The 27,555-nt window shown below is 37.8% G+C and overlaps 1 protein-coding gene across 1 annotated transcript in view; it reads right to left on the bottom strand.

Annotated features, from left to right (window-relative positions):
• Positions 1 to 19,497: 19,497 nt before the first annotated feature.
• LOC135465908 (WD repeat-containing protein 89-like) overlaps positions 19,498 to 27,555 on the bottom strand; it is an 18,742-nt gene continuing 10,684 nt past the window's right edge. The window contains exon 4 of the mRNA XM_064743290.1: positions 19,498 to 20,497. Coding sequence (XP_064599360.1) covers positions 20,447 to 20,497 — 51 coding nt within the window. The 3' untranslated portion in view covers positions 19,498 to 20,446. The remainder of the gene's footprint in view (positions 20,498 to 27,555) is intronic.

The raw sequence follows: 27,555 nt of genomic DNA, 5'->3' as shown, positions 1-27,555 counted from the left end.
ATCGTGAAGCGTATTTTTAAACTTTAGAAATGAATATTTACTCCACCTCATCAATGTTATCTTAAGACAAATGTGTCAAAATTTCAACTTAAAGTACCTAAAGCTAAAAATCGTAAAGAGTTTTTAAATTCTGAGTTACGTCCGAAACGGCGTCGTGGAATCGGCCCCAGAATATTTTACTTATATATATGTATATCTGCGAACCACAGAGCGAAAGCTGGAATCGAACCTGAATACAACCTCACTGCCAAGCGCCCAGCGATGGATGCTTCTATGGACTCCATATGTTGCTGAGTATAATAACAGAGTCTATATGTGAATTGTGGTCATACTCGCATAGCAAAGTGTTTAACATATATTCTTATAGATCGTTACATGCATGCTGTGTTCTGAGAAAATAAAAAAATGTCCCAACAAAACAAGTTTACTTCACGGTTCTTGTTTCAGTCTTTAGTGTAAACGGTCACATGTCAGCATCACATACATCATCATACACGACTGCGTGTCAGCATCACATACGTCATCATACACGACCGCGTGTCAGTATCGCATACGTCATCATCATCGGGTCAGTATCACATATATACGTCACCATACATGTTACTTTATATCAGGAATTCATTGGTGTTAAGCATTATTTGGACACTCCAGTGCACCGCGACTTTATCCAGATGCTTGACAAAGCCCATGAATAAAAGTGCCACAATTACCAAAAAAAAACAGCAAAAGATGGAATAGAGTCTGAGACCTCAGTGGCGAAAAACTGGAAGCTAAAACATATATACGGTGGTCCACGTTCAACATTTTACCTTTGTCGTGACTTTTTTATTATATTTTCTACCTGGGTGAAGAAGTTTTCAGTGGTGTTTAAACAGATCTCACCTGGGTTTAAAGGTTTTCATTTATAGCAGATGGAAGGCAGGTGAAGAGGTTTCCACTCAGGTGGAAGAAGTTTTCACTGAGGTGAAAGGGCTTTCAACGGCTTGAGAAAAATTCAGTTTTCACTGAGATAGATACAACTTTAGAGACAACGGAGACTTTCAGTTAGAAGTTACAAGATCAGCTTGTAACGTGTAATTTCAATCTAGAATATAGGTAGACTAATTCTAGTTTGAAGTTACAAGTTACAACTTGTAACTTTTAAACAAAAGAACCTAATAACCTCTAATACTCTAGAAAATAGCTCAAGGTAGCTATGCACCTGCATTTTGTCTGTAAAGATAACCAGCAGTCTGACGACAATAGTAGAAACATTAGAGTTTCAGAGAATCCCTGAAGTATGTTGCACGTGTTAGACATCGACGCCTTGCAATGTATTCTTTCCTTTAAGAGAGACAAAAGTAAATTAACAATAGGTCTTTAGAGACATATTAAAATAATCAAGGGTTATTGTCTACTATATCAAGGTAGAGAGCATTATAATGTATGTTTCATGTATTTGGACATCACAACTAACCTTGTATATATATTACAGTTTATGTGATATATATTTAGAGAGAAAACCAGATGGATGCCAAACTTGAGAACATCACGATTTACGGGTATGTTTCATGTATTGGATATCGACATCTTGCTATGCAGTTTTGTGTCTTTAAAGAGAGACAAAGGACAGATAACAATATCTCTAGAGACAAGGCTGAACTAATCAAAAGATATTATCTACGTACCCCACTAAGGCTGACATCATTGCCATGTCTTTTTCACGTGTTAGACATCGACCTCTCGCTATATAATTTGATTGGTGTTTTACACCGTACTCAAGAATATTTCACTTAGACGACGGCGGTATAACAATGCTTATAATTATAGTCTTTAAAGAGACAAAAGCCGATAGCAATAGGCCTTAGAGACAACAAGAAACGATTATTTTCGAGTTGAAGGAAACGTAAGATTATATGCCGAATAATGTACTGAAATAACAGAATACATTCTAGCTTCACTCAGACAATCGGCTTTCTGTTAAATTTAACACATTATTATTATTATTATAGAGATTTTTCCCATCACCTCCAAAATATACGCATAAAACACCAAATAAATAAATAAATATAAAAAAAAATAAATAAATAACTAAACCATAGATATAACTATGATATTATGCTCCTCTACGTTGACAACCAACAAAATGCCTTTACATGAGTTTCACTGAAACTGCCGGAAGGTCATTAAGCTGATACAATCTAGGTTCTGCATCAGTGGACATAAGCGCATGAGAAAGTCTACTGCGCTCTTCTTGACTGGTCGATGATGTCGTGACGTCATGGAGATTTTGTTGATGCTGAGCATTAATGTTGTCTGCAGTGCTACGTAATCAGTTTGCCTTCAAGACGTCATCACAAAGACGGGAATAACAATAGATTATATACATTATTTGGGCCCGAGTTACTTTAGGCGAGAATGGTTTTCCGTAATATACACTAATAATAAGATGCACTGCTTCAGTGGCCTAATGCTTAGAGCGCCTGCCCCAAAGTCGGGAGACCTGGGATCAAAAGCCGGATGGGTCATACCAAACACTTTAAAAATGGTACTGAGAGATTAGAGCAAAGAAACAGACTGGTTGGCCTGGTGTCAGTATAATGAGACCTCGGTGGGGTGTCAAGTGGGTGTTTTCAGCATGATACTTCAGTGGCAGCAACACTTTGGAGACATGGCCTCTGCCCTGCCACAACAAGACGCAGTATATATGTACACACACACCTAATGATTCCCCTTCGTCATATGGCTGAAAAATAGCCCTGCAAGCATTCATACATACAACACGAATCATATTCCTGTTGATAATGTAACACATACGTCAACGCTGATAAACGTTTTCACAGAAATATCGTGTATTTTGGTTTATCGATATTCTCTTAACGTTGAAGAGTAATGTTTAACTTTAATAATGTTGAATGAAAATTTTTGTAGTGGTGAGAGAGGGCAAGCATTTGTAATGTAAAGGTAACTATTTCTACAGTGTTAGAAATTGCAAACTTTACAAAATGTTAAGAAAAGGTGTAATCTAACATGTTAGTGTTAGTTTGACCCTTTCATGTGCTATATGCTGTTAAATTATAAATGTTGATAAAGTGTTTACATTTGGTGATGTGGGCAATCACATTTTACAGCGCAACATGTATTATTTTAACACTGGGTAAATGCTGACATTTTAACATTTACGTTTTGTTTTGACTAAATTCGCGTTTTCGTGTTCTGTAAAATGAGCTAGTCAAAAAGCCAAATTAATCCCATTACCTCGCGCGACTCTGTATAAACAAATCCCTTCTCCCAAGCATCATGCAGTCTTTTATACAAAATAAAGTATTGCTCTAGTACAAAACAGGAGCAATCAAAAGTTATTCTACAAGCTTGCTATAGATTTGTAGTTTACAAATGTATATATGTAAAAAGAAATGTCAAAAACTGCAGCCGTTTGCACTCGTAAGCCTTTCTTTTTATTTTTCAGCTGTTATTTCAATACAGATCTGTGTTTTCATTCTCTTGTAGGATTTTATGAATTTCACACGGCAATATTTGAATATATCCGTGTCAGAGAGTACTGCTCTCCTACTATCAAGTATCTATTACTATGGGTTTTTTTTTTTTTTTGCTGATTTGTCAACTTATTGACTCTCATACGTGCAGTGAACAAATGTGAAATAGGATTTACATTCTAAACATTTCAAGGCGAAATGTTAAAAAGATGAAAAGTTAATACACCATACAATTGAATTTTTTAAACAGTTGTTACATTATAGCGTTTATAGATTTCCCCCCTCTATTCGGTGATTTGGAAAGTTTAGATAAAGAGGCAAAAGAAAAAACATTGTCTTTTTTCCCCTTCATATATCTTTTTAGGTGATACTTTATGTGTAACATTTGTCCACGTGAATATATACAGTTTATGTGATAACTTTTAATACAATAACGAAGGAGGTTATTGTGAGGTATAAGTTTTTGTCGTGAGTATTAATAAATATACATGTAGGTAGTGAACATTGTCTGAGTATGGAAGCTGGTTAAGACCATCGTTGTACGATCGTTCCCTCCTTGCACACTCAAAAGAATTAATCTGTTAATTTTAACAGGAAAGTCTGTTGTCTGCATGATGCTAGAATGTATTCTGTTTATTGTATCAAACGTTCTATTAAATATAAAACACATATCCTATTAATTCAACATAAAGACTCTGTTAAACTAGCAGGACAGAAGAGTATGTCATTATAACAGAATACATTCCAGTATCACTTAAGCAACAGACTTTCTGTTAAAATTAACAGTTAATTTTTTGGAGTGTATAGTCCAACGATGGCACAATGATTTTTACGAAAGTATGTCGCAGTTGTGACAGGATATTTATCGCTTCGTATACCATCATATCATCGCTTCGTGCTATCGTATACATATTATCACCTCCTATGTATTATATATATATATATATATATATATATATTATATATAATATATATATATATATATATATATATATATATATATATATATATATATATATATTCGTGCCATAAATGTACATGTATAGTTTCGTATCATCGTGCAATCGATTCGTATCACCGTTTCATCACTTCGTGACATTGTTCCAACGCTTCGTAACATCGATGGCCACTGTCGTATAAGTGAAATATTCTTGGGAGCTGCGTAAAACACCAATCAAATAAATAAATAAATAAATCTAGAAGTCAGTGGAATTATCATAAAGTCAATTAAGTCCTTATGTTTAAGGATTTCCCCGCATCATTTCAGTGCATATATACAGAGTGTTAAAAGAATTGTATACCACAAAGCCTATTGTTTACCAAATGAATGAATGACTATGGTTTAACGCCACATCGGCAATATTTCAGCCATATCGTGGCGAATTACCAAATGACCAAGGAAACATCTATAAGGCACTGGCAAAACATGCCATAATGCGGAATTTGAAAAATTTCTTCTTTGCCTATAACGAAACGGCCCTAACCTCTGTCATATTTTGTTGTTTCTTGTATCTGTATTGCACATCACTGTTTTTTCATATTCATGATATAATATGTACATACATGTAATTGCAGTGCAGCATAATATACATTGGAGAAGCACGTGTTTTAAAGCACTTTGAATCTCACTGATTTGATCGTTTTAATCGAAACTGCATACAAGTTAAATTTAATCCCATTCGTCTTTCACCTCTCCGTGCATTTCTGCTTGCCAACCAAAACTAGTACATTGCAACATAATTTTCAGATGAACAGAATTCCTATCCTCTGTATGCATTTGTCTTTTGTAAAGCATTAATAACGTCATTCATCACCAAATTTATCAGTCAACCGAAAATATGATAAATATCTTAGTCGTACTGTTTCTTTTGCTAGTCAGTGTATATGTTTTCTGAGGTACCCGCCCTTTTCACACACACAAAAACACATCGGTGTCTAAATCAGCGTGATCTGTTTTGTATAGAGAAAGTTTTAAGATTAAGATTTCCGGCATGGCAGTTAAAAAGGAAGCTGTAGACGCTATGTGTGCATGTGTATATTATCATAGCCATATAACAGTTGCAGCGTATTGTGTATGTAGGGTAGATGTTAATCTATATACGCACCACAATTCAGTCTGACAGATCCTGTGTGGCGATAACAGGCCAGGTTTTTTACACAGAAAAGAACCGCTATTCACCAATGTATTGACGGACATGAGTCAGTCGAGAAACAATGTTAGAACAAACGGTTTGGCTTGTTGGCTTTTTTTTTTTTAGTCAAGAACAATGGCATGGCTTAAAATGAGGTGTTGCTTGTTTTCGTGGGAAGAACAGCCCTGTGGTGCTAAGAAACGTCAGAAAGGAAGGTAACGTCATAGACGGATCTGGCTTACAGTGTACAGACATAGACACAAGCGCGCAAGAATCTGGCCGAGGCATCGCCGGGTCACTGAGTGCACAGTGAATCACGTATACGCAATACGGGTGCTGCCTGTCTATATGGCCCAAATGTAACCCTGATCTCGGGTGGACCGGGGGCACACATTGTCAAGCTTAATTCTCTCCAGAGATAATGTGTGACATTTACAAGAGTTCAGTATGTAGCACGACATTTCCTTTCCCGTTTATCCGTATGGAGGCTGTCGTTTGTCATTCGTCCAAGTAATTGCTAATTACTGTCACAATGCGCACAGCAACAAAGAGCATTATTCATTCATAGCCAGATTTAACCGTATACGGACAGCGGAAAGGCTGTGCATTACTCATGCAAACATCATGTGCAGCTGGAATAGTCGAAAAAGAAGACGTTTTGTAATATAGCTTAATATTCGTAAAAGAATGAGTGAGTGCGTGCTTGGGGTTTAACGTCGTACTTAACAATTTTTCAGTCATATGACAACGAAGGAAACCTTAGAGAGCATGTAATGTGCCTCCTTGTTGCAGGACGGATTTCCACCGCTCACCGATGGTTTTCGACTATAGTTCTCTTGAGTTAGAAATATTTTCCTAAAGCTAACATGTCTGAACAACAAGCTACACAGCTTATGAGCGAATTACATATTCAGGCGGAAAAGATTTCCCCAAGCAGATATTGTGGAGCGATTTTAAACATTTGTAGTGGTAACTTCGCAATTCCAAACATAAAAAGTTTCGCGACAATTCTAAATACGCAAACAGAGTAGGAGGCAAGGCGATGCGCGACTCCTAACCTCTGTCAGAGGAGATGTGAGTTCAATTCTGGCAAAGGATTGTTCGTACGTGGAATTGGGAAGGGCGGGCATTGGCTTGATAATAAGCGGTCGATGGTGACTGAGTGTGTGTTGGCGCAATCTAACTTTTGCTAAGGTTTTCTTACCGCCCCCCCCCCCCCACCCACCACTCCCAAACAAAAAAAAAAAAGACTGACCACCATTATGTAAGTGAAAAAATCTTAACAATTTAACCAAATAAACAACTACTGGCAAAAGATGGCAATAATTTTTGAGATCAAAAACCGATGCAGTTCACTTTTAAAGGCTTTGATACCTGTGTCTCATCAGCTATTAGTCCCTTGTATAGCCTTACGGGGGGGGGGGGCGGTGGAGGCGAGGTTATAGGATTACCCCACACCTATTAGTCCATCAGTCCATCAGTTTTTCGGACATTTTTGGGGCCATTTTTTGTCCTGTTTTGCAGGGAGGGGGGGTTAATTTTTTTGAGAAACCGTTAGTCATATATACTGAATGGATACTTTGTATGTTACAGATCAAGTTCGAGTTTTGCTGTTTGGTTCATTTTCAACGAAATTATGACCGTCTCTTTCTCATGGACTCTGAAAGAAATGCAATTTCACACAATGACATATTTCAAAGCGATTCGTTATTCTGGATTTAAACTTGGTACATGATGTACAGTGGACATGGACATGGCTTTACAGAGGCATGTTACAGATCAAAGTTGAGTTTTGGTCGTTGGTCAGAATCATGGCCATTTTTGTTCTGTTGTTGTTACCAAATCACAATAGCTACATATATACAAGCCTGCTGCAACAAATGTCAGAATGAACTTCTTCATTTAGGGGAAGCGTGTAGACCCTGAGAAACTAAAACAGTGGACTATGGGTTTACAATTAAGCGGATTGAAAGTGGGTGAAGTGGGGTTTTTTATAAATAAAAATGAGTCGTGCTATCACGTTCATATGTCGGGTAACGGTTACAACAAAGCCCAACTCAAAGTAATAGGACAGTCTTTGTTTTCGACATGGTACAATAACACACACATTGCTTTATAGTTATTAATGTATATTTGGCCTCTGACTGTTTTTGCTGCAGTGGGACGGCTTCCAGGTTATCGTCCGCTCCTCGCTGACAAACAAGTCCAGGCTATTAAAAACATGTATATAATACGTGCATTGTGCGATACTTGGCCTCTACTAAACAGACATGTGGCGCAGATCGGAGGCTGGAGGAGAGTTGATACTCGTGGGTGACGAACCTCGCGTGACAAACCGGAAGTGACCCCGTGGAGGTCAACATGTAACCCGGTTATTTCAGCGATAACAATCTTGGGACGTTGACATTTAGCAATTCTCTCTGGTTCCTGTTACAACACCTATACAGACGGTAGCGAAATGACAATTTCCACATGGTTCTCTGCTATAAGCGGAAATTGTAAATATACTGGTAATTTGTATACAGGTGCTCCGGACATATTTTATTCGGACGTATGAAGAAAAAAAATAAAAGAAACTCTAGTTGACCTTTAGTGCAGTTATAAAACAATTGCAATAAAAAGTAACTCCAATTTCACAGTAACAGATTATAGAAATGCATGAAAAAGATATATATATATATATATATATATATATATATATATATATATATATATATATATATATATATATATATATATACTGGACATATGTCCATGAACGTCATCCGCATACTAAATAACTGCAAACGAGAGGAAGAATAAGGATATTCAAGGGGAAATCAAGCAACGTTTTTAGCAAGTGACAAAAATTGTTTCGCTGCGAGTAAGCATACATAACAAGCTTCCATCATGGAAAACGAGTGGCCGTGGTAACGAATGTCAGTATCTTGTGACAATCGCGTGACCATCTTCCTGCACGCGACTGTTCGGAGGGCACCTGTGAACCAATAAGCATCATGCTCACAGCTCTCTAACTCGTGATTCATGGATGTAGCATGCTATGTTTCTCCAATAAAGAAAAAAGAAGAAAGTTTAGCGGAGAATATATCAATCACACGCAAATAAGCTGAGAAACATCCCTGGGAAACAGGCTTATTTATATTGAAACCTTTACCTGTTGTCACAATTGATGTCGAATAAGAAAAGTACATGTACACATCTTCTTTTGATAGTCAGTGTATTGCATTTATTTGTCTTCAGTGTACCATGAAAATTATGACGGTTTGACCATTGATATTTTTTAGCTACTTGGCACATTTTATTGTTTTATTCACGCCGTATGTTCAATAAAATTTAACTTATATATAACAGCAGTGGGGGAATTGCCCCTGGGTAAAAGGTCCTGTAAAAACCTTCTGACTTGAAGCCACATAGTTGAAGCAGTGGAATCTGGATTCTACCTTCGACCTCAGTGGACAAAGGCTGATCGTTGGGACAGAACCAATCAGGCACCTCCGCCAAAGATCCTGGTAGCATGCATACATGCACGATTTGTAGTGCAATAAGTGGATTGTCATGAAGTGAGTGCAAGAAATGTGGTGTGGAGATAGTGATGATGGGGAATATGTGCGGGCATTGATCAAAATTAACTCAGGCATACGGCAATAAAGTTACGCAATTAACGCTGATAAATAAATAAAAAAGTGACAGAATTATTAGTTTTATAGTTTATCGCCAACTTTAAACATTGTTACCGCGATTGGACAGCTATTCTCTATTTTTCCTTGTTTTCTTTCTTAAAACTGTTTTTCCCGTTTGGCCATGCACTCACGGCCAGGTCAAGCTTGTTCTACCCTTGACTTGGTCCCTGCAGACTACTTAGGCCCGATAGGAGTATCTGTTTCTTAAATATTAGATTAATTCATGTCCATTACTGCTCTCACGTATAGAGGCATATTACCTTTCGCCAGCCACATAGAATCCATAGATTAGAATGGCCTGTCGTTAACAGAGTATATATCCGTGAGTTCTCATCGTTTGTGTCTGTTGTGGTACCGAAAAGGAAATTAATTTACTGCTGTGAGGCTTATTTGTGTAATAATAATAAAAAATAGAAAATCACGAAGAATTATGTTGTAAGTCACAATCTGTTTCCGCGCAATTATTTGTTTCTTTATTAGCATGATATGGAAGCCGATTAAGGCCATCGTCGTATGAAGCAATGGCACGTAAATATTAGGCAATTACACGATAGCGCGATGCAACGAAGAGTGAGTGAGTGAGTGCTTGGGGTTTAACGTCGTACTCAACAATTTTTCAGTCATATGAGGAGATTACACGATATTACACGATAAGTGACGGAAGATACTGCGATGCCAGCATCGTTCCATTGCTTCGCGGTATTGCATCGCTTTAATAATCGCAGCATCCGTCCATCGCGTCGCAGAATCGTTCCAGCATTTTTTTCGCGCCATATCGTGCTGTCTTGTTAAGGCTGCCTTTCATCATCGGGCGATGGAACCAGAGTGTATGATGGTACCATGATGGCGTTAACGGGATTATACAGCATGGTGTTTTCGTTCTACACTCGACGTATATAGTGAAAGCGAACGAGAGTTGGATTTGAGCACGCCTCATCATTGGTCAGCCAAGGATTGTGGCCTCCAGCGAAGACTCCACATACCTCTTAGTCAGTGCAGCGTACGCTTGGCTTGTAAACATTAATTCAGAAGTGTTCTGAACATGACGTATCACATAGGAGCCTTGGTCATAGCTATCAGCGTGTTTGAAAAGTTAAAATTTACATCTAATAGTTTAAAAAAGCTGTAAAAATTTACAGTATATACTGGTATATAATTTGACACATGCACTCATGCAGAACAATGTCTTGAAGTTTTATACGCCCAAGTATACTTTACCTGTGCCGTGCAATACATAGTCCCGAGTTATGATTTCTAAATCTGTTTTATACACTCGATGGGAATTTTTATTTAAAAAAAAGGGTATATGTGAAAGTTATACAGGAATATACATGTATATGCGGAAGATTACATTCCTAAGTTTTGACTTATCTGGTGTAGAAAACAGTAAGTGTCACAAAGACTTATACATTTTATTGTTCGCGATGACTGAGATATATGTGAATAGATTCAAGTCACGAGGCGAACAAAGTAGTCTTTGTGCATTATTTTGATGATCGATTACGTCGGAATGTCGCTGCATGAAATTTTGTGTTATCAGACAATGAACATAAAAGCTATTAGTCTGTAGTCTATATATTGCACAGATAACAACCTACACAGTATTAGTGACATAATTATGCAATATATTAACCCATGCAGCAAGAATGCAGAAAAGGTATATAAAATAATTACTTTTGTATAAGTCAAACACGTGACTAATATAAAGCATGAAATTTCGTCGATCACAAATGTTACTGAACAGCTGTATACAAACTGTTATCCCCGCAGGACAAGGACACGTTAACGCCGTTTGGCTTGAATCGCCTGGGTCGAATGAAAATATCGGAGAAGCTCAATGTCTTGCGATTTACAAGATTCTGTTGAATTCTGCATGATGACAAATTGCACTGCATGTACGTGTGAATGTGGCTCTCTCGAGAAAATAATACAGATGAAGACTAAAGCGGCAGGCAAAAAGAAAACACTCTTACACGTTCGGTTTTTTTTTTAACCTAAAAATCCAGTATAACTGACCAGAGAGAAACTTATTTGACATGGTCTATTTTGTTCAATGGCTTTCCATTGGTCTACAGTGGCGCCATCCTTTTAGTGTTTAGGCTAAGCGTATCCATGGCATTTTCATATCTAAAAATGTTGCACTTTCATAAAATGCAGGCACATCTAATGCTGTCTTTCCACCGACGTGCAATTGCGTCTGTGATTATTCGTCCGTTAATTCTATATCAAGAATGGATTTCCATAAATAAGCTGGAGTATTTCTGAAGACATCGCGCAATTCTTTCACACACGCGTTAAAGCAGAGTGAATGGAATATGCCCCATTTTTAACGTATCGGGCGAGGAATTATGGCTGAGATGGATTGACAGTGTAACAAAGCCACAACAGTCGCACACTGTAACGAATGCGTCAAGGAATCGTATGGATCAATGCAGACATAATCGTATGCCAATGCATGTCCGTGGAAACAGAGCCAAATGCGATTTATTTACTAGTTTATTTATTTACCTGATTGGTATTCTGAAAGTGATACAGAATCGATTCTGATGGACTGGTGTGAGATATAGGCAAATCTAGGCTATGCGTAAACTCAGCTGAATCATACAGGTATGGCAGATTTATTCAAGCGTGACCATTGCTGTAGGATTTAACCCAGAAAACACTGTATCCACTGTCAGCCAATCCTCTTAGATTCCACATACCGCTAAGTCTGTCAGAGAATATTTCACATTTCTTATTCAGATCAGGTTAACATCAAAAATATCGTGCGGCCACTCATTATGATTGAAGGGGCCTTCCAAGTGAATAACAAGAAAGAGGGAACTCTCCAAAAAATGAAAATAAATAAATAAATAAATTTAAAAAAATAAATAAAATAAACTGTTAAATTAAAAAGTTTTGTTTGAGTGATTCTAGAACGTATTCTGATGTTCATGCAGATTATTCTCTTAAATATAGTACACTTATTCCATTAATTCAACACAAAGATTGTATTAGACTAAAATGATATTATGTTCAACAGGAGATATTCTTATGTTATAAGAACAGATAACATTCTAGCATCATTCAGACAGCAGACAGGTTATTGTTTTGGGTGTATAATGCCGCGCTCACACGATCTGACATGTATCGACTAGTCGAATTCGACAAGTGGAATGAAAATAGTAAAAGCCATCGTGTTCAGACGATGCAATTTGTCGACAACTACAATCGCATGAAACAGCGTTTGTCCTTTTTTCAGTTGATTAATTGAACTAAACGCATCGACTCGACAACCACGGAGAATGCCGCTTAAGCAGAAATAAACTGAAACCAGGTGAAACCATCGAACCCTATCAGGGTCCTTAAAAACTCCAGACGCAAGACCGTAGCGACTCACCTATACATTCTACATGCCCTTAGATTTATAGTTCTCAAGATGTGCGCATTTTTTACTTGGCGATTTGTCCAGGTACAACGCCATATTTATTTATTTGATTGGCGTTATACTCCGTCCTCACTTTCACGTCGTATTTCACTTATACGACAGCGGCCAGCATTATGGTGGGAAGAAACCGGACAGAGTCCGGAAAAAACGCACGACCGTGCATAGGTTGCTGGAAGGCCTTCCCACGTGTGGCCGGAGATGAAACCAGCATGAGTTTCGCTTGAACTCAAAGCAACTGTATAGATGAGAAGCTCCTGGGTCATTTATAGCTAGCCTACCGTTAATGTGGTGCAAAACCACCATTCATTCGTTTTTACGCTAATCCTGCACAAGAAGTTCCTGTACAAAATGTTTCGAGTGTAACAACTTCATTAATCACCCTTGAGACACCCATGTTGTTTGTTTTTGTAACTTCCACAAATATGCAATGACGCGTGTAGTCTGAGACGAAGCTGCCATTGCCTTTTTGAACAACTCACGTTATTTCAATAGTTTTTAGAGCATATATAGCGGCATCACAAGCATCGAAACTTTTATTTATTTGATTGCCATTTTACGCCGCACTTAAGAATAATTTACTTATATTGTAGCTTTATTTCACTTAATGCAATGACATTATATGGTGGGAGAAACCGGATATAGCAAGGAGAAACACAAGGGGAAGTCATCCGCAGGCTGCTGGCAGATCTTGCCACGTACGAACAGAGAGGGGGCCAGCATCCTTTAGAATTGATGCATATATCAACAGTTGCAATCAAAGCGCACGTGCAGGAGATACACCTGTTTTTACACCTGGGTGTATGGTGGTAGGGTTTCCGTTCCCCGCAACCATAGCACAGGCTTAGCTTATTGAAAACCATGACAAAATATATGTTTTAACATGTGCAATACTGTAGGTGTACTCGGTGAAGTCATTCTACAAACCAATGAACTTATTAAATTTGAAATTTAATAGGAATGAGCAAAAACAGTTTGAAAGTTTGAATCCTCAAAGTGACTAAACCAAAACCAAACTGACAACCAATTTTTTTAATTTTTATTTTTTATTTTTAGCTATAATCTCATATACAAATACAATGTATAAGTGGCGATATCCTCTTGTTAGCATTTAAGCCCTGGATAGGTACGACTGTCAGGCCCTTGACTAAAGAGGTTGCCTATTCTAATCCAACTCTTGCTGATTCGAGCGTGGCTTTAAGTCAGGAGGTTTGCAAGGTACGTGCCAAAGGGCGGTGGTTTACTCCGAGCACTCCGTCACGCAAATAAAAAAAAAAACGCGATATCGTCAAAAAGTAAATAATTATATATATATAAATAAACAAATAAACAATTTCTTTATCATTTCGCCAAACTGTCGATCTAAATCCCATATTAAAATTACAGAAATGAAGAGGCGTAAATTTCATTGAGATAATCCATAGAAGTGGCAGCACGTAACATGGTAATCTTTTTCCCAGGCCATGCAGCAGACACACAATACAGATCTTAAATAAGACGACACTTCCTGTCAGTCCAGTCAGCTGTAATTAGAGACTCCTGAAGAGATCCCTCTCAGGTGTCAAGGGCTGGATACTCAGTGGTGTTATTGTGGGTGGACCGCAGGCGGACGTCAAGGAGACGCGCTCTCGCTAGTACTGTTTGTTCAGGTTTTATGGTGACAAGCTGATGGTCGTGAAACAAAACCGGGCCCGTCAGTACACGGGTCTTTGAACGGGTAGGCACGACCACCAATATGAACCCAGAGACGTGCAACTCAGAAAAGCTGACCGTGTTTGCCTGCACGGGCGTTCACGGCAACGCAGTCACCAATTTCACATTTTGTTTTATGCTAGTGTCATCTCAACTCTTTCTTTACGTCAGTTCGATGATTTGCTCTGTATTACCACTTGAAATGCTCAGAATGGAAAATGGGACAAAAAGAATGCGTTTTACTAGATGCGCGTGGGAATAATGTGAAGGTCTAAGAAATATTGAAAGTACACGCAAAATCTTTTGACAGAATTAAAATGTTTGAATCCATAAAAAAACCCTATTACATAAATTTAGCTGGAGACATAAAACACACATACGCTTATCGAATTTTTTACAACTCATTTTGCATATATTAAGAACCAGAAACCAAAACTTAAAGAAAAGTTTACTGCACTCATGTAACGTCTTGCCGACGCCGACACATTTGGAAACAAAGCACATTAAAAAGGAAGTTCACAGCCACAGGTAAAGCTATAACTAGCCAAAAGTCCATGTAAAATTATCCATGTATAAGTTCTGTTTTCACTGTAATGGTAGGATTTTTTAGTTAATCCTAGAAATTCTTTTGCATAATCGTAATCTACAATTTAATTTTTGATGAATGCGCTTGTCATTCGTCTTTGCCATTTATGGCATATGTAGATATTAAGTTTCGTCTATTATAAAACGTGCACGCAAAATAATGTAGGTAATGATGTAAGACGTTTGTAATCGAACATCAAAGGAGCGAGACGTGTCTGAAGCTAAACGCAAGCCAAGAAACCAGAAATATTGATTACTAATTAAGCCAAAATGCACACTGTGCAGCATTGAAATAACCCGAGGCTGCATTTGATGATAACCTTTATTTGATGTTTGTCTTGTTTATGGGACAGATGCGTAAACTTTGTGCATTTGAAAATTCTTATGTTATTAATTTCGCTCTGAGTGCGTAATCTGCACATTTCTAATTGACACCATGAAATAAATCATACCGAGTGTCAACGCACCATTATGTAGAAATGAAATCTCCTCAGAAGATCGCGTCACAATGAAAAGCGTGACCAGGCGACACCCTGATTTATGTCTGCAAGAGGAACGAGATATGCCAGCTCATGTGGGTTTTGACGCAATTCATTAAAAAAAAAAAACGCGAAAACATGTCACACCCAGTCCTTGCCTTATTACACAGAAAATTACAACATAATATATAAAAAGACGGAGGTATATGACAGTCCGTGTGTGCGACTTACAACTTATTATTACCTTTGACGTGTCTGAGAAACGCTTAATTCCAAAATCTGACATCTGAAAGGCTTTTCTCCAAAAAGATCAAGACCAAAGCGTAGCTAATTCCCGGGACAAGCAGCATCTGTAATCCAGGCCCACCGGTCCACTTAGAAAGGCTCAAAGTCCGACGACAGTGGAGCGGCACATGTATTATTTTGTATTTACAAGAGCAAGTCGGTCAACAATACACAGTCTCTCTCTTTAGAGGCACGTATAGTACGGCTGTGTCAAATAAAAGCTGTCCCATTTTAGGTACAAGCAATGATTGTTGCCGCCTTTGAGGAAACTGCTTCGGTGCCAATAACCGGACTGTTGGTGTTTTACGCCGTACTCAAGAATATTTCACTTATTCGATGGCGGCCATCATTATGGTAAGAGGTTAACTGGCAGGAGTTTTCCATCATGCATGTTTTTGTTTTTCACCATGCATGTTTTGACTTTCCACAATGCATGTTTAAATTGCTTTTCACCATGCATTTTTTTTTTTACTTTTCACCATGCATGTTTTTGCTTTTCACCCTGCATGTTTTTGCGTTTCAAAGGTATGGAAGAACAAGTGACAAAATGTTAAAAAAAACCCCATTGTTCAGCTAACTTGACTAGCAATTTTGCAAGCAAACAACATTGACAAGCGAACGTGCTAAAAATTCTGTAATACAAAAATGGGTAGGGGGCGGGGGGGATGGGAATAATTAAGCATTTCGCTGGCAATTTAAATATGTGGAGCATGAAATAGGCCAAGAATTTTGAACAGGAATTGAAGGGTTTATTCACATCATCCATAAAACTAATAAGAAAGTCCAAAGCAAAAATCAACAATGATAGCAAAGTTTCATTTGTTTGATATGTTTGTTGAAATATTTCATATAAGAACCTGGAGCTATATATAATACAGACGGATTTTCATAGAAAGCTTTAGTAATCATACATACTTTTTCATAAATAAATGAGCGATTTTTAAACCTCGCTTTGCGGAACTCAGGTTAGTGGCATCCGCACAACTAAAATTTGTCAAGCCTAAATCTCAACACCCAGGTTTCACATGCATTTCTAGCGATTTTCGGTGCCGTAACAGGAAGGTATGTACAACAGTGAATTTCAATAGCACTTCTTTGAACGAGACATTTCCTGTATATGTGGTATACCGCCGCTCCCGCTGTGTAAAGTCATGAAGACTGGCCTATATCGGATTCCAAGCGCTATTTCCGCAAAACAATCAACACTGGCGCGGATCTGTCTTATGTCGGACATAAAAAAAAAAAGTCTGCACGAAAACTGCATGTCACATTTCCCTCAGCTGTATTAAATGCGCGTATACTGTAGTATACGCCTCCACCTTCGCCACGTTTTGGTACATGCTATGGACATTCCAGATGGCGTAGACAGAAACTCTGAACTGATCCCTTGTTTCGTTCCCTGGTGAACTGACGCTATAGCTATTAATCCACGTTAGTTTGTTGGTAGTACGGGTGGGCCGATGAAATGAAGACCCCTCAAGTCCCTATACGCTGTGATAAAATAGCCAAAGTACCGCGGGAAATTGTGGGTGTGCTCATCTAGATGACCATAAATCAGTCAAAAAAAAAAAAAAGTCCAAACAGAAAAACCACCTTCAGACTCGAACTTCCTGGATATTACTTGACAAAGGAAACCAAAGCTGATTTTACATAATGTTTTCCTCTAAAAACGTTCGACTTTATATGTACAAAATTTAAGCAATACCATGGAATAGGCCTATGTATGTTTTCGATTTTGTTTTGACCATTATGCACCGACTGACATTTGTTCGTGAAACACTTGATCTCGCCAAAATTCCCTTATTTGTAATATACAAAATATATTTGCACGCACGTCATACATAGCTGCATGTTGAACAAAAAAAAATGTGCTTCGGCCGTTTCGATTACAATGCGTGAGACACCACATTTGGCAAACCGGAATTGTCTTAATTGTGAAGGTGGAGGACGTGTTCTGACGTTGAATACCATCATCCGCATCACTAGCAGACCACGTGCGGGCAAAGAGGAAGCCAGTATGAGCTGGAAATGAACTCAATGTTGAGAAGTTCCTCGTCATTGCGCCGCATTGCCACGCTATCCAGCTGGGTTAAACATTTTGTGGATCACATAACGAGTAGATCATAGAGAATGACAGAAGTTCTTGCATGTCTTAATCTTGAAAGCAAGTCTGAAAGACTATTTATCAACGCATTAATTAACATATTTAATTATTTGAATGGAGTTTAACGCAGTTCTCAATATTTCACTTATTCAACGGCGGCCGACCAGGCAGCCAGTGTTACTATACCATGCTTTTCACAACAAAGTATATTCTGATTTATAAAGACTTGACTCTTAATTAATTTTTATTACGTATTAATATTTTTGGGCAGTCTGTAGTTTCATTCTTTCCCTTTGACTAAATAGCGAAGAACGGTGTAGGATATAGGGTCTTAGCGAATTTACTCCTACCCGATATACAATATTACATTTATTAACAGAAAAGTTTACACTGTCTTATGAACCATAACAATCGCTTTCAAGGGTGTCTTTCCTTTGAAAAGTTTGACCTGCGTGGGCCTATTTTTGACAAAAGAATATTAGTAATGTTCTTTTACATATTATAGACATATCAAGTATACTGTTTATTTATTTATTTATTTCATAGGTGTTTTATGCCGTGGCCAGCATTATGGTGACAGGAAACCCGGCAGAGCCTTGGGGAACCCACGACCATCTGCAGGTTGCTACAAAATATTCTGTATTCATTTAAAATTTGGTATGAAAAAATACACTTTCAGAAGCACATAAAGGTCTTAAAATGACACTTTTGTTGCCAACACTTAAGTTTCCTTGATAAGGAATTTAACAATCTTCATGAAAAAGTCATTAGGTCACTTTAAAGTGAATGAATCAGTCAGAATCAAGCAAAATGTTTCACTCGAAAAATGCTAAACTGTAGGTGAAATACAATACTCATCACACTGATTCAAGATCGCCTTTTCTATTATAACGGTCTTACAAATACTCTGGTCTGGCCGCAACCTGCTGATAGTCGTGAGTTCCCCTTTGCACTGCCTGGTTCCCTCCACCATAATGCTGGCAGCAGTGGTATAAGTGAAATAATCTTAAATATGGCGTAAAACACCAATCAAAGAAATAAATAAATACAAATACTTTTTTCATGGACTTAAAAGGGAATCAAGTTTGTGATATTGATTAATCGTCAACCTCTAATCATTCTATTTTCCTGCTTTTGTCTGCAATTTCACATTGCTTTCAACATTATCTTGACCATACAATAAGATCTTATAGTAGAAGAAAACTGCATCTACATAATAGAAATTAAACCCTTCGATCTTTCGCCAACCACTGCAAATCAGCTGTAAGTTGATACATATTTATTTCATTAGTGTTCAACTCTATGGCCGAGGGGGTTAGCAAGCCAGGGCTGGCGTAATAACCCAGGAGTCTCTCACCAATGCAATTGCTGTGAGTTCAGCTCATGCTGGCTTCCTCTCCGGCTGTATGTGGGAAGGTCCTTCAGCAACCTGCGGATGGTCGTGGGTTTTCCCCGGGCTCTGCATGGTTTCCTCCCCTCATAATGCTGGCCGCTGTTGTATTAGTAAAATGTTCTTGAGTATGGTGTAAAACGCCAATCAAATTAATAAATACATAAATATTGGTAATGAACGACATGACAAAAAACACTGTACATAATTGTTTTTTTTTTCTTTCAAGTTCACAAGTCTTTAGTCGTCCAGTGCATGTACCACTTTGGCAGTTGCCACTTACCTGAGTAGTTAATTCTAAAAGCTAGTAAACTTGTTTTGAAAAAGCAATCATGTAGAGAAGGGTTTTGTTGTTGTTAACATTGTGAAATTAATCCATACATTTATCTACTCATCTATAAATATAGAACAATTCGTGAGTGAATAAGCAATTAGGGCTTAACCCACACTGGTGGTATTTCAGCCCCATTGTGGCTAGAAAAATGTGAAAGGTAACCTTTTCCAACCACTTGAGATGAATACAATGGTTATATAGAACAAATGATTCAATTCAGCTAGCATTATACACAGTACATTGTACAGTTCTTCAAGATTTCAACGGTATAATACTTCAGTGGCGGGAGAACTTTGGCGGCATGGACTGGCTCTGCCACAAGAAGACACTGTATATGTGCACACACCCAATAACTCCTCATCGACGAATGACATTAAACCCAAAGCATTCATTCATTCAATCAAGACTTCAGGTCCAAAAATCACATTTTATTTCACCTGGGACAAACCTGTGGTCATTATATCACACTGCACAAACAGGACTATTCTTAATGATTTGCCACACACTAGTACATCACGCTATACTCCATGTGAAGACAAACATGCCTGAATAAATAGCTCAAGTCTCATTTGCTATGCTGCCACTGTTCCAACTGCATTGCTGGACAACTTACTGAAGGTACTGGTCTCACAGCTAATGCTACAAACTGGTGGAAAAGGTGTCAGGCAAACAATGGTATGGTTGTTACAGGCCTGCATCAGTTTGTCACTGATATCACAGGTACATGCAGGTAAGCTTAGCTTTCCCCGAAACTGTTCTCGGACGCCTGAGAAGTCCTCTGTTCTCTGAAGATGGTTTCATGAAGAAGATACAAGATTCAGTCATTGTGTGCAGCCTTTCCAATAGACTCTATCGATGGACTTGATCAGTATGGTTTTCCTTTTTTTGACTTCGATGACTTCAACTTGGCCCGAATCTGTAAAGATAAGAAACAAAACAGGCTTGGTATTATTAATTGGTTGTATGAAGCTACATGTATACAGTCTTATTCCCAACATAAATTATAAAAGCTAAATAAAAATGGTTACCAAAAAAGCGAAGTGTTGATTACTGTCAGAATAAAGCAGTGGTCAGGTCAGGGATAGGCTAAGCTTTAATCACATGTACCTGCAGAGTAAAGCATTGGTTACCATCATAATAAAGCATTGGTTACCATCACAATAAATCACTGGCTACAATCAGAAACAAGGCTAAGCACTGGCTGCAACCAGAATAAAGCACTGGTTACCATGAGAGTAAAGGCTAAGCATTGGTTACTGTCACAATAAAGCACTGGTCATCATCACAATAAAGCACTGGTCACCATCACAATAAAGGCTCAACATTGATTACCTGCAGAATAAAGCATTAGTTACTGGCAGAATACAACACTGGTTATACCAGCAGAATAAAGTATTGATTACAATCAGAATAAAGGCTAAGCATTGGTTACTGTCACAATAAAGCATTGGTTACTGTCACAATAAAGCATTGGTTACTGTCACAATAAAGCAATGGGTCACCATCACAATAAAGGCTAAACATTGATTACCTGCAGGATAAAGCATTAGTTACTGGCAGAATACAACACTGGTTATACCAGCAGAATAAAGCATTGATAACAATTAGAATAAAGGCTACAATTGGTTTCCTGCAGAATAAAGCATTATTTACCATAAAAACCTGTGATATCTCACATCAGATAAATTCTAGACAATAACTTAGCAAAGTATCAATGATTATTTCTACCCTACTGTTATTTGAGGGTCTTGTGAAAATATACTTATGAAAACAGAGATGACTTTTCAAACAACTTGGAGTGTGTCACACAACACAACGGCCGATACGTTTACCTCCCCTATTAATATCATCTCATGCTGTTTATGTCTTCAAATAAAAGAATTTGAGTTTGTTTACTTGCTAGATTTGCTTCGTGATTTATACAAAGGTGAACCATCAGAGTTTCCTTCAGTGACAAAAGTGTTATTTCCCACAGATAACAGATATCGCCTATGTTTTTACATGTTTTATATTTTACACCCAGATGCTGTGAGCATTTGTTTCATGCTGTTCCAATCTGAGTTCAGCGGTATTACATCATAATGCATGTACAGTAAACTTTAACATTTTACGTCATGTGTCGCAACAATAAGACACAATGTCATGCATATGTAGCTTTGACATGCCCAGGTCAACTGCTTTGGCATAAGCTTGCCGCTGATTGGTCTAAAATGCATGACCTCTGTGGAGACGGTAAAAGTGAATGGCAGCATGAAATATGCAGCTTTTACCATTTTTTTGGGGGGGGGGGGGGAGGTAGATTGTACTTTAACAATCTCGTCATGGTGTTTGTTGTGTAACCCAATGCCACTGAAGCTTATCATTTGTCTAATCCCTCGAATGCTGCACATTCTCGGCATTTGGCTCAATACGAAACAAGCTTCTGTGGTATCAAGTTCCACAACAAACACCGTTACTGTGGTGTTAAATCCTTAAACAAACAAACTACATGTCTACAAACATTACATAGATGTCCATCAAATTAGGTAAGCAGAGTAGCACATGCAGGTACATCGTTTTAGATACATTTATGTCTTTATGGGATCCCATGAGATAATGTAGTTCCTGTTTGAAGGTTTCACAAATTTGTAATTGAGACTGCATGAGAAAATTACAGCATACAATAATGATCAAGCATAATTGTTTCTGGCTGAACGCCACATCAACAATATTTCAGCCAGATCGTGGCGAAAAAACCATTCGAATCAAATCTGGTTTAATATTGTAGTATTAAAATTTCTTCATGTACATATACCTGAGCACAATTTGCATAGCATTAAAATGGCTTTAATTCATAATTAGGCCAAAAATTGTTACGCATTACACCTTTCACTGAGAACAGATCCTTCAACTTCACTTAACATGACCCATAGTTTCTGTATACCTGTATCATAAATAAACTGTGTATTCCTTTGGCATGGGTAAAAACACTAACATCCAGCTGCTACCTCCCCACCCCCCCAAAATGCAGACCTGGGGGTGAAAGCGGGGAGGGTGTTGTTGGACTGACAATGACAAACAGCTTTGGTGTGTCAGCTCAATGACAAGGGAACAAAACTTTTACAAGAGTATAATTAAATAAAAGAGAGAAAAGAGGTAAAACTTCAGCTCCGAGAGCAATAATATGTCAGGTGGAGAGGTGGTCGTCGTTGTTTGTCAGGCAATCAGTGACAGATTGCAAGAATTCTCTCGACAATTAACATCAACCGAGGGTTGACTTGAACCAGTTTTCCCCTCGGGTCTATCACTAATTAACTTTACACAGGTAAATCTCTTCCCATTCTTAACAGAGCTTTGAAGAGAGGTTCTCAGCTTATTACTTAGATTCATCAAACAGAGTGTCCTGGTTTATGCTAAAAGCTGCTCATTAAATAACTGTTATCAATGTACAAAAAAAGGGCATCATCAATTGTCACGCTGGGGATGTATAAGGCTGTGAGGGACAGGGTTTTAAATTACTAAGTTCCCCTGTGGAAGTCATTTAACATACTAACCTACATTAAAATGTGCATTTCTTCATTAATCATTTGTCTGTAATCTAGAACAGAAGGGTCTTTATATCTTAGAATACATCCATTTTAGTATATATATATATATGCCATACTTATATGTACACTTCTGGTCCTTGTATTATAAAGACAGTTGAAAATATTGCGTGATTCACATTGGCAACAAAAGTGGGTAGAGACATTTTAAAATATTATTTCATGCCCTTCCTTTATGACACAGAGTATTGATCACTGGTTTGGAACCTTGCAATGTCCACATAAACAAATGTTTATACACATCTGGACAATGGAATGGACTCAAAAGACGTATACATGTGCATGTATTTTACTTTAAATGTACGTTATTCGCAAATATCATTAACATTCACTCAAATTAATTATTTATACATGTATATGACGTAAGAGCGCCTTTGTTATGCTAATTCCATTAATGTAACAGCTATTTTGAAATTTGGATCTTTCCAGTTGACAGCCTTTCAAAACACAACCTACGTGCATTTAGGGTGTGTTCAAATTAAATGGACCGGCCCCGATAGCACAGTTGGTAGAGCGTCTGCTTCGGAAGCGGTAGATCCAGGATCAAACCTGGGTCAAGTCACACCTAAAACCTTAAAAGAGGAAGTTGTAACTTCCTTGCTTGGCGTTCAGCATCGATGGGATAGTGCAACGACTGGTTGACTGCTATCAGTATAATGGTACGGACAGGGCGGTTACCTTGCTTTCGGTAAGGCGTCGCGGTGAAGCAGCACTTGATAAAAGAGCGGTGGAAATCTGTTCTGCAACAAGGAGGCACATTACATGCACTCTAAGGATTCATTCGTCGTCATATAAATGAAAAATTGTTAAGTACGACGTTAAACCCCAAGCACTCAATCACTCACTCAAATTAAATGGGAGCTCTGTTGTCATGGCATTGCTACAGAATACATGTTAATGTAAAATATTCCCTTGCTTGATTGTTGCTTAACCCTTGTCCAAGGCCAGGACTGAACTTGTATCTCTTGTATCCTAGCAAATGAAAGACAGTCCCATAACCAGCTATGCCCTGGGGCTGATTTCACAAAGCCAAATTTGTCTCAAGTCAAAAATTTGAAATCTTATTTTAGAGCTTATTTTTGAGTCTAGTAAATTAAGACTTTGACAACTTCATCAATGTTACAAGTATGTCAAAATTTCCACTTTCATTACCGAAAACTAAACATTAGGACAATATTTTATATTTTGACGTAAGTCAAAAAATGTCTTTATGGAATCGGACCTTGATCCCTACAATCATAATTAGAACTGCTTCCATTATCACATTTAACAAAAAATAAGTGTGTACAGAAAGTGGAGGGATTAAATTTAAAATATACAAATTTTTAACACACACTTTCATTTAATAAAAACTTGAATTACTTTTATCTTTTTCACAATCATCATTTTTTTGTGCAGCATAAAAAAGATTCACACTCCCACGTTTAGTTGATGTAAGATATACTGAGAGCTGAGCACCAAAAATTTCAAGTGAGTCAGTTATTAACAAATCATATTTTAATGTATCTAATTAACAAAGCTTGCATGGCGTTTCATGAAAGAACCACACGTACAACCTCCTTTATAGTGTCTATTTCTACATGTATTTTCTCTCTTAATTCATTCGTTAATAAAACATGGTTTTCAATTTTTTTTTCATCACATAAATATACATGGGAACCATAGAAAATTGCATGTGGCATAATTTGCTTAATTACTTATTGGGCGTAACTCTCTACCCTAAAAAAAAAAAACAATAAAAAAAAAACATGTAACCTGAAGCAAAAATGTGAACATTGAAACAATCTCTGTGCTCACTACACTGTTTTACCAATGTATCCATAAATGCTTATTCCTCAAGCTTTTCGTATTTCAGTGCCAATTATGCACAAGACAAAACTACATTGACTAGATTGGCCAGTTTTAGGGTTCCACAAAAGTACAATTTTTGTCAGTCAACACAGAATAATGCCTTCACAATATGCTTGAATAAACATCTTGCAAACATGCGAACACATCGAAGAATTACAGTAGTTTCAGCTTTCGAGATGCCTTGTGTTGTATCAGCAGCATAAGCCTACACACATGCACACTTGAACATAACTAAGAGGGCTCAGGTCATGGAAGCTTAACTCCTTCCAAATTAATAAAAGGGGAAATCTTGAAAACAATACATAAATGAGATGAAAATAAATATTTTTTTCTAGTGATCAAATCACATTGTTATCAGTTTCATTTGTTTACATTGGAAAACCAAAATCAAACCCTTTTCACTGCACTTTGGTACCAAGGAAACCAAAAACAGCTATCACACTAGACTAGCACAAACTAACTGCAAAGGCAATGGACAACTTGAGTAACTTAAATCTCTACTCTTTTCACACAGGAAAAAACAATTTTATTAAAATGAAACATATCCAACCAAGAAAACCGAATAAGTAGATGAAACTATGTTGACTAAGATAGTTAACTTCAGAGCTTTGATCTGCCTGCAACCTGCTGATGGTCGTGTGTTTCCCTTGGGCTCTGTCTGGTTTCCTCCCACTATAATGCTGGCCGCCATGGATAAGTGAAATCTTCTTGAGCACCGCATTAAACACCAATCAAATAAATAAATCAAATACATAAATCAAAGTTCCAAGGAAATTATTTATGAGTCCACACAGAATAATCTTCTCAAATTAAACACCTTCTTTACATGCAAATGTCGAAGATTTAGGGTTCTGTAAACAAAGTGCTAACTGGGTTTCCTTTGATCAGACATCCTCTAAAATTCTGGACACGACAAACGTACATAAATTTAAAGAGCCTATCCAGCTACAATAGACAAACATTCTGTCAAGGCCCCCCTGTACCGCACATATAGAACAATCTGTAGCGGAAACCACAGCCCGTGTCTGATATGCTGATTAATGAGATAATTACACCTAACTGAAATAACGGCCTGCTGATATGTCACACCTGTGCAGCTATCACAGCCACATCTCTACAGGTAGCCTATGATGACTGCATATGTATTCCCCGTGGGAACAATACGGCTATTCTTCCTATCTAATGCCCGTTAGCATGTGCGTCTAAAATCATTAGCATTTACATCTAGCTTCATTAGCATCTATCCACATCTACTGTATCACAATTAGCTTCCACATCTACTGTCTCGCCATCAGCATTCACATCTACTGTATCACCATACACATCCACATCTACTGTATCACCATCAACATCCATCCACATATACTGTATCACCATCAGCATCCACATCTACTATATCACCATCAGCATTCACATCTACTGTATCACCATAATCATCCACATCTACTGTATCACCATCAACATCCACATCTACTATATCACCATCAGCATTCACATCTACTGTATCACCATAATCATCCACATCTACTGTATCACTATCAACATCCACATCTACTGTATCACCATCAGCATTCACATCTACTGTATCACCATCAGCATTCACATCTACTGTATCACCATCATCATCCACATCTACTGTATCACCATCAACATCCACATCTACTGTATCACCATCAGCATTCACATCTACTGTATCACCATGAATATCCATTCACATCTACTGCATCACCATCACCATCCATTCATATGTATTGTATCACCATCAACATCTACTGTATCACAATCAACATCTATTGTATCACTGTCATCATCCACATCTACTGTATCACCATCAACATCCACATCTACTGTATCACAATCAACATCCACATCTACTGTATCACAATCAACATCTACTGTATCACCATCAGCATCTACATCTACTGTATCACCATCAACATCCACATCTACTGTATCACCATCATCATCCACATCTACTGTATCACTATTAACATCTACTGTATCACCATTACCATCCACATCCACTGTATCACCATCAACATCTACTGTATCACCATCATCATCCACATCTACTGTATTACTATTAACATCTACTGTATCACCATCAACATCTACTGTATCACCATCACCATCCACTGTATCACCATCAACATCCATCAACATCCATCCACATCTACTCTATCATTATCAGCATCCCCACAACAGTATCACCATCAGCATCCACATCTGTATCACCATCAATATTCATCCACATCTACTGTATTGCCATCAACACCCATCCACATCTACTATATCATTATCAGCATCCCCACAACAGTATCACCATCAGCATCCACATCTGTATTACCATCAATATCCATCCACATCTACTGTATCGCCATCAACATCCATCCACATCTACTATATCATTATCAGCATCCCCACAACAGTATCACCATCAGCATCCGCAGCAACATCTACAACTATTGGGCACATCCTTAAAACACTGATGCATAATTATTAAGTACAGGTGAGGTATGGGCATATTAGGGTACCCTTT

This window comes from Liolophura sinensis, chromosome 5 (assembly GCF_032854445.1).
Source record: "Liolophura sinensis isolate JHLJ2023 chromosome 5, CUHK_Ljap_v2, whole genome shotgun sequence".
In the NCBI taxonomy this organism is placed as follows: Eukaryota; Metazoa; Mollusca; class Polyplacophora; order Chitonida; family Chitonidae; genus Liolophura; species Liolophura sinensis.
The sequence above is the reverse complement of the archived record's forward strand: the minus strand, read 5'-3'. Positions and strand labels throughout refer to the sequence as shown.